Source organism: Vicugna pacos, chromosome 13 (assembly GCF_048564905.1).
Source record: "Vicugna pacos chromosome 13, VicPac4, whole genome shotgun sequence".
Lineage (NCBI taxonomy): Eukaryota > Metazoa > Chordata > Mammalia > Artiodactyla > Camelidae > Vicugna > Vicugna pacos.
In genome coordinates, this window is record NC_132999.1 from 41753117 (window position 1) to 41762152 (window position 9036).

The 9036-nt window shown below is 47.1% G+C and overlaps 1 protein-coding gene across 3 annotated transcripts; it reads left to right on the plus strand.

The window, feature by feature from the left end:
• Positions 1-5362: 5362 nt before the first annotated feature.
• LSM10 (LSM10, U7 small nuclear RNA associated) lies at positions 5363-8253 on the plus strand. Of its 3 annotated transcripts, none has more exons than XM_072974758.1 (2): positions 5363-5472; positions 7500-8253. In XM_072974758.1, exon 2 carries the CDS (start codon positions 7523-7525, stop codon positions 7892-7894), a length of 372 nt encoding a protein of 123 aa, XP_072830859.1. In that variant the 5' UTR covers positions 5363-5472; positions 7500-7522; the 3' UTR covers positions 7895-8253. The 3 variants fall into 3 exon arrangements, with proteins under 3 accessions (XP_072830859.1, XP_072830858.1, XP_072830857.1); XM_072974757.1 differs by lacking the exon at positions 5363-5472 and adding an exon at positions 5610-6057; XM_072974756.1 differs by lacking the exon at positions 5363-5472 and adding an exon at positions 5614-5931.
• Positions 8254-9036: the final 783 nt, after the last annotated feature.

Genomic DNA, 9036 nt, shown 5'->3' on the forward strand with positions numbered 1-9036 from the left:
CCACACCTCAGATGTTCACCCAACAGCAGCTCAGGCTGTCTGACCCACCCCCACAGAGGCTGGCCTCTGCTCCTCCAGGGCCGCCTCCACTCACTTAGCAGCCCTCCAGGCTTCCAGACCTCACCCTCCTCCCTCCTGTTCCCTGCAGCTCCTGTCACTACAATGTCCCTTCTCCAGCCCCCAACTTTGCTGGACCCAACTGTCTTCTCTGTGCCCCATTCTCCTTGGTCCTGCTAAACACCCTTTTCTTCTTAAAATTCTCCCACCCTTTGACCTTGGGGGGCTCCAGTCCTACTAATTTCTGACCACACATCCCGTCTCTCCCTCAGCGGTTTCTGATTGAGGATCTCCCTATATGATATAGATGTTGATGTTGCCATTTTTAAAAGTCTGTCAGAATATCAGGGCCATTGCTGGAGGCTTCCCCCTCCCTGCCCCATCTTCACTCTCACCTCATCTTTCTCTCTCACTCCATTTCTCACACTCACCCTATCCCTTACTCTCACCCCAGTGCTGACCGAATGTTTTATAAGCCCTGCAGTGCTCAGTTTGCATTCTTCCACAAATTGTTTTGAGTCTTTTTTTTTTTTCAGAGAGGTCATTACTGTTAACTCACAAATCTCTGTATTCTGCCCCCCACCTTAACTTGGGCTGCAGGCTCACTTTCCCTATTTCATCACCTCACACTTAGTGTCTAACACTGATGTCATTTTCATTTATTCACTTTCTTTGTTGGTTTTGTTGTTGTTTTGGGGTTTTTTAAATTGAGATATAGTTGATTTACAATGTTGTGTTAGTTTCTAGTGTACAGCATAGTGATTCACTTGTGTGTGTATATATATATATTCTTTTTCATTATAGGTTACTCCAAGCTATTGAATATAGTTCCCTGTGCTATACAGTAGAACCTTGTTTATCTATTTTATACATAGTGGTGTATATCTGTTCATCCCAAACTCTTAATTTTTCCCTCCCCCCTTTTCCCTTTTGGTAATCATAAGTTTGTTTTCTATGTCTGTGAGTCTATTTCTGTTTTGTAAATAAGTTCACTTGTGTCTTTTTTAAGATTCCACAGATAAGTGATATCATATGATATTTGTCTTTCTGACTTATTTCACTTAGTATGATGATTTCTAGGTCCATCCATGTTGTTGTAAATGGCATTATTTCATTCTGTCTTATGGCTGAGTAATACTCATATATATATATATGCACATACCACATCTTCTTTATCCATTCATCTGTTGATGGGCATTTACTTTGCTTCCATGTCTTGGCTATTGTAAATAGTGCTGTTGTGAACACCGGGGTGCATGTATCTTTCTGAATTGGAGTTTTCTCTGGATTTAAGGACATTCACTTTCAAAAGGCATGAAGAAACTTTTTAAATAAAATATAATACAAAATAAGACAGTTCTCCAAAGAAAAGAGCCAGAAGTGATGGGTAGAAGTTACCTAAAACTTCCTAACAATAGAGTAGAACACCTGGCAAAGAAGTGAGTTGCTGGTCACTGGTGTCTCAGGCAGTGATTACGGGGAGCATCCTAGGGTTGCTGGAGAGGGGATTTGGACCCTGGGTGGTAAGTTGGAGCAGGTGACCTGGGAATCATCCTAACACTCAGGATTCTATGATCCTCTGACACGTGGAAACAGAACCACAACAGAGCTCCTCTAAAGGGAACAGAGAAATTCAAGGCTCCTGAAATGAACGCAATTCAAGTGGGCCTGGTACTAGTCTAGGGTTGCACAAAAAAAAAAAAAGAAAACAAAACAAAATTCTGGCCACATAAGTGGAATAGAAATCTATTGAAATTCAGGCAACCCACATTTGTCAGGAAGACTGAAGAACCATGGGGAAATGGCCCAGAACCAAGGAGAGGTAGGCAGCATAGGGAAGGACCAGCAGCAACAACCCCAGGATTGAGGCACTGGATGATGCAGAAACCAGGATGGAGCCTAAATGGTTCCTGCTAGTTTATGTCACTTGCTCCAGATTTAGAATCTGATAATGCCTGAGTTTAGGTCACAAGCCCATGCCGTGGTTGACAAGGATCAGAGACAATATCTGGCCTTAAAACCATCTGTAGTGGGAAGCAGAACTTCACCTCCCACTGAAAGTCATAGAAGGTCAGATTTCCTCAAAAAGGGCGAAAGGAGTTCAGTGGCTAAGTAGCCAGAAAAAAATGAGAGATCCTCCACAGGCATGACCCCCAGACCCACCCTCAACCCTCTCATTCCTATCAACAGCCCATCATCTCTCTGGATACCCGGTGTGAAAATTTAAATCATTGATTCCTCCTCCTGCAAACCACACTCCAGATTTAATCAGTCCCTGAGTCTTCTGATTAGCTCTTTTCAGGGTCTTTAGCACTCATCCCAGGGGGCGAAGAGGGTGAGAAGGGATAAATTGGGAATTTGAAATTTGCACCTCTTGGGGAGTAATGGAAATGTTAGCTATCTTCACTGTGGTGGTGATTTCATTGGTGTATACATCTATCAAAATTCATCAAATTGTACATCTGAAATATGTGCAGTTTACTATACAGGAATCATACCACAATAAAGGTATTAAAAAAAAAACTCATCTCTTTGCCGTTCCACTGCCATCATCTTCATTCAGATCCCCATCCCCTTCTCACATTTATAAACCAGTGTTCCTCATGCAACTGCAGTTTGCAGTATGAAGCATTTTGGCCTCTGAAGGCCTTCTCCCTGTCTCAACACCCAAGAGACTAGTAGGAGAGGTTAAGATTTACGAGAAATAACTGTGGCGAATCTGCATGCTACGAGCAAACATACAGCAAGCAACATGCTGTAGGCATCACTCCCAATCAGGGTAATCAGTGAAGACTTCAGAAAGACACAGCAGTGGAGCCAGCCTTTGAACGAGGGATTAGGCTTAACATCTATAGATAAGCAAGAGGGGAGCCCAGGCAGATGGAGCAGGCTAGCACAGGCACAGACAAGAGTGCAGGGCTTGTCTGGGGGTTGCTGAGGGGCTGAGGCTGACTAGAAAGGAGGGCAGTGGGTCTCCAATTTGTGTGCATTGTTAGATGTGCACATGCCTGGGCTCCACTTCTGATTCTGTAGGTGTGGGATTGGGTTTCACAAGCATTTCAGTTAACGTTAAGGCAACTGGTTCCCACACCACATTTTAAGAAACACTGGTTGCAAGGTTTGGGTAGAGAGCCTGAAGGAGATTCTGCCTGAAGGTAGGTTGGAATCAAATCAATGTTAGCATCAGAACCTTTATCCTGCTAGTGAATTGAAAGTTTTCTTAGCAGGTAAATAAGATCATAACTGTACTTTGTATCTCTTCACAAAGGATCCTGGGACACAAAGACCAGTAAGATGGCTTTTATACTGAATTAAATGAGAAAAAGGGGGTCTCATCTAGAATGGTGACAGAATAAAAAGACAAATGAAGAGTGGGAGGGAAACTCCAAAGAATTTGCAGTGCTCAGTGACTATGACAGACATGAGGGAATCAAGGAATTTTTAGAAGTTGTCAAGTTGATTCAAGGGGTCCAGCTTGGGTAGTTGAAAAACGGTGGTAGCAACTACAGAGGTTAAAAAAAAAAATTCAGAGCAGCAATTCATTTGGGAAGGACTTGATGAACTTTTAGACATGCTGAGTTTCAAGTACCAGTGAAACATGTGGGAATATGCGACACAGTTGGGAAATGGAGGTCTGTGGCGCAGTCTGGGCTGGAGACCGAGACATCAGCACATGGTAGCAGACAGCAAAGAGGTGACCATGTAGAGGGCGAGGCAAGGAATACAGGCCCAGAAAAAACACACATGTTTAGGGAGCAGAATGAAATGGGATTTTAAAAAGAGAGCAATGGAGAAGAAACAATCAGAAAATAGGTGAAACCAAGTGATACAAAGCCCCAGCGGGGGGGGGAAAAAAAAAACACTGAGGAGAATGGTCAATGCAGTCAAGCACTGAGAAGGATCTAGGAAGTGAGGACTAAGAAAGGAGATTAGCAACCCCTGCCAGAGAAGTTAGTGGGAGTAAAACTCAAAGCAGTCTTGAGAAGAAACCAGATTCCAATGAGATGCCTGCGTAGGTGAAAGCTCTCAGGATAGAGCAGCAGCTCTCAAACTTTCAGTCCCAGAACTCTTTTCTACTCTTAAAAGTTACTGAAAAACCCCAAAAGTGCTTGTTTATATGGGATATATATTTTTGATAATCACATATACATGAACTTGAAATTTTAATGTGTATTTGCTTTTAAAATAACAAGAACAGACCTATTAACATAATATATTTATTTTTAAATAACTCTATTTTCCAAAAGAAAAACTTTGGTGAGAAGAGTGATGTTTACATTTCTGCAAATCTCTTTAATGTCTGCCATAATAGAAGACAGTTGGCTTCTCAACGTCTGCTTCTGCATTCAGTCCACTGCGATAGGTTATTTTGGTTGAAGTACATGAAGAAAATCCAGTCTCACACAAGTGTGAGGTTGGAAAAGGGACTACAATTGGAGAACCACTGACACAGAGGTCTCTTCTGGGGAGTTCCATGGTGGAAGGTAGGAGAACGAGAGTAACTTGCATGGAGGAGAGAGATGGCTTCTGTTTTTAAGATAAGAAGAGACCAGCTGTGATGACTAGTAAAAACGGAAGGTTCCTGGGGGAGATGAAGATGAATGAATGAGAGAATAAAGGAATGAAACAAGCCTAACTCTTTTTGAGCTGCTGCTGTGTGCTGGGTGCTTTCACACATTAATTAAGGTCACTCGAAACTTAAAATAATTCTCTGAGTTAGACATTATGTTGTGTGTGTGTTCCTAATGAAATTGAGGCTGAGAGAAGATAAGCAGCTTTTCCAAGACTATACAGAGTGGCTTTTTAAAAATACAAATTAGATCGTGTCACTCTCCTTTGATAGCCTATCATTGCACATCTAGTCACAGATGAGGAAACCAAGGCACAGAGAGGATATTAACTTATATAAAGACATACAGTTAAGAGGAGCAGATTTAAACCCAGGCACAGCCCCCAGGGCCTGCACTCCTCAACAAGAAATCCAAATTCCTTACCTTGGTTCACAAAACCCTAAATACACTGGCTCTTGCCCTCCTCTCCCACCTCTTGTCACACCTCTCCCCAGTCTTACTGGCCTTTCCGTTTTTCCAAATTGTCCAGCTCATTTCCACCAGCAACTTTACACAGGCTGTTCCCTCTAATTGCAGAGCTCCTCTCCTAGTTTGCACAAGCTTGGCTTCAAGTCATTCACCTCAGCTCAAATGTCAAATGTCACCTTTTCAGGACATCCCCGACCATCCAGTCACTATAATATCGCCCTGTTTTAATTCTCCGAAGGAATGTTATCATAATTTTGTGTTTTCTTACAGATGACTCACCCTCCCCTCCCCGCCCCGCCCACCAAGTAGATTTTAAAGGTCGGGTCGTCAGTTGGTCAGCTTGTCTCCTTGGTCATCGTTCTATGTCCGGAGCCAGGTAAGGCGCTTGACACACGGTGAAGGTTCAATGAATACTGCCGGCCCCCCGTATCCGCGAACGCGGAACCTGCCCTACGCCGCCATTTTGTAGAAGGGACTTGAGCATCCTCGGGTTTCGCTATTCGCCGGGGGCCTGGAACTAATCCCCGCGCGGAGGAGGGACGACAGGATTTGCGGAATGAAACAATGACTGCAAAGAACGAGAGCATCCAATGACGTAGGCCGGGGGCTGCAGGAGCGCGAGCCGCGCGCCCGCGAGGCACTCTGGGGATTGTAGTTCCGGGCTCCGCGGTGGCGCGGGCCCTGCGCGCGGCCACCCTCTCTATGCTCCGGGAGGACCGAGCGGCCCCGCGGTTGCCATGGCTTCTCAGTCCCACCGCGGGAGGGAGTCCGCCCCGCTAGGCGCCCGCTAGCGTAGTCGACGACGCGGAGCGGTACAGCGGAAGGAACCGGAGTGGTGGGTCCGGGAAGCCGGGGGTGGAGCGCAGGGGAGCCCGGAACCCCGGAGGCGGCGGGAGAGAGGGAAGCGTTTTCCTCCCGATTGCAGAGCGTAGTTCCTCTCCCAGACTCACTCCCACGCTCTGTGAGTAAAGGGTCGTCACCTTCCCCATCTCAGCGATGGGCTGACAGGCCTGAAAAAGCCAAGTGGCTTGCTCCAGGTCACCCCTCCAGGGAAGTGGCCGCGCTCGTCCTCGAGCCCAGGCCTCCGCTTTGAAGTCGCTATGCTGCCCCAAACCCTTGCTTGGGCACAGACTCCTGGTGAAGTTCGGGTGGGGTCGTTAGAGTCTAATGGCCCGGCCTCCAGCCTCTGTGGGTCGTTTGCCTCACGTAATGCCACCCTGCACAGCCCTGTTGGGATTCTGAATGAGGTCTTAAGGAAAGAAAAAGTTCTACCACTTTCCAATCAGGGTCTGAAAATGGCATAAATAAGACAGTTCCATTAATACAGTATCAGGGCATGTCAAAGGCGAAAGAAAATACATTCAATGTGAAGAGAGTCTGTTAGCCTCGGGTAGCCCATGGTTTAATAGACGTGGAAACAGATTCACAGACATTAAGTAACTGTCCTAGGTTTACAAAGTGTGAATGGAGTGGGGATTCCAACCTAGGTTTCTCTGCCTTCAAAACCTAGATGCTGTACGTGCTACCATTTCTTTTTTTCAATTATCTAAGTTTCTACTTATATGGTGGCAGCATCGTGTAGATCAGTTGTTCTCAGTGGGCCCCAGACCAGCAGCATCAGTATTAAAGGAGAACATGTTAGAAATGCACATTCTTGGGCCTCACCTCAGACTGACTAAGTTAGAAACTGGGAGTGGAGCCCAGCAATCTGTCTTAACACATCCTTCAGGTGATTCTGATGCACTCTAGTGTTTGAGAACTGGTGATTCACCTAGGGGTCACGTTAAAATGCCAATTCTTTCAGAAGGTCTGGGGAAAGACTGGAGATTCCGCATTTCTAACAAGTTCCTGGGTGGACTGCTAGTCCACAGACCATACTTTGAGTAGCCAGGGTGCTAAATTTTAGAGCAGTGGTTCTCAAACGCATATGCACATTAGAATTACCTGGGGAGCTTTTAGAAAACTAGGATACCTGGGCCCCACCCCTGACCAAATGAATCAGAACCTCTGGGGTGTGGCGGCCAGGTGAAAACTCAACAGGTGATTCTAACATACAGTGGGGGTTCAGAATCACTGGTGTGGGGTTTGGAGTCGGAAAGCCATGGATTTGAATCCCAGCACCTCCTTGGGTCTGACCTTGGGCAAGATACTTAACATCTCTCCTGGCCATATTTTCCTCATGTATAAAATGAGTCTAAGTAATCCTTGGCTTGCAAGGTGGTATAAGGATTCTATGAGGTGTGTTCATGGAACACCTAAGGATACTCCATAGACACAAATACTGGGGAGGTGGACAGACTTGGGTAAGTCCAGGCTGGGGATCTTGTGCTAAAACCTGTGGAGGTGAGTTGGCAACTACACCCTCTAGCCTGCTACAGCTCTGCGCGTGTGCCTCTCCCACAGCGAACAGCCCGTGGGGTGAAAGAATGGCGGTGAGCCACTCTGTAAAGGAGCGGACCATCTCTGAGAACAGCCTGATCATCCTGCTGCAGGGCCTCCAGGGCCAGGTCACCACTGTGGACCTGCGAGATGAGAGCGTGGCCCGTGGACGCATAGACAACGTCGATGCTTTCATGAACATCCGCCTGGCCCAGGTCACCTACACAGACCGCTGGGGACATCAGGTCGAGCTGGATGACCTCTTTGTGACAGGCCGGAATGTCCGTTACGTCCACATCCCAGACGACGTGAACATCACCGCAACCATCGAGCAGCAGCTGCAGCTCATCCATCGGGTGCGCAACTTTGGCGGCAAGGGTCAAGGCCGGCGGGAATTTCCTTCCAAAAACTATAAGTGAGCCTGTCCCCTCAGCCCACCCTGGGCCCACTCAGGTTCCTCCAGAGTTCTACTGAGCCAAAGCCTGCTCTCCCTTCCCGCCCAGAACCTGGGAAGGGAGCAGGGCCAGCCCAGAAACTGATGTCTGATAGACATCACCCATCACAGCTGCCTTTCACGGAGTCCCCCTTCCCGGACTCACCCTGGGGCCTAGAATTCTAGTTATCTGTCTGTGGCCTTGGGGTAGGTGACAATCCTCCCCTTTGATCATTATTTATCTGAATCTCTGACCTATTGATTTAGGGAATCTGTCAAATCGTTTTCAGCCCTCTCCCAGTGAGGATTATTAAATGTGCTCGGCCTGAGCCACCCTTGAGCATCCCTGTTTCTCTTGCAATCATGTTTGTTTTCTCACGAAACGAAACGGGGATGTAAACAAGCCCATGCCTCATGCTTTCCCCTAAGTGCTGGGCTCCCTGTTGGTCCTGTGTTCCCGGGTCCTGGGTCCCAAGTTTGCCTGCACATTGGAATCACCTATCCCACTGTCACAGATTTAATTGGTATGAGGTGTTGCCTGGGCAGTGGGAATCGCTTAAGTTTCCCAAGTGATACTAATATGCAGCAAAGTTTGAGAATGTGGGTGAGGCCTTCAGTCTGGTCGGGGGGAAAGTGGCTTTTCTGTTCAGATTTCCTGTTGAAGAGGACGTTAGTCTCCTTGCTCCTTTCTGAGGTGGAGAGATGGAGTAATCCCGGGCTGTCTCCTCAAATGTGGGGGCTCAGCCAACGGCAAGAAATCTGGTTCTGCTTCTGAGAGTCGTCGGGTCCTCAGGGAAGAAGGGTTTCTCAGGGTTGGAACCTAGGTCTTTGTTGTAGCTGCTCTGCAGCCATACCAGCCCTGCCAAGGCAAGCAACCACCTCAGTACAAGCGGCTCTGTCCTGTGGGACCAGAGAGTTTGTCTTCATCAAGCGGAATCCACAGAACAGCTGCTGTGCGCCAGGCCTCCTGCTGAGCACACACTGTCCAATAAAATTTGGCCCCTTCCTGAGAGGGGCTTGTAATCTCATGTAGGAGGTAGTCATTTCCTGAGGGAAATTAGAGAGTAGTGTTCATCTGGGCATCAGCAGCCCAAGGTCATTGCATTCATGTTCTAGCCCAGTCTGTCC

Bases quoted from the DNA above. Each gene is read 5' to 3' on its own strand.
- LSM10 (XM_072974758.1), top strand. From the start codon at position 7,523: ATGGCGGTGAGCCACTCTGTAAAGGAGCGGACCATCTCTGAGAACAGC.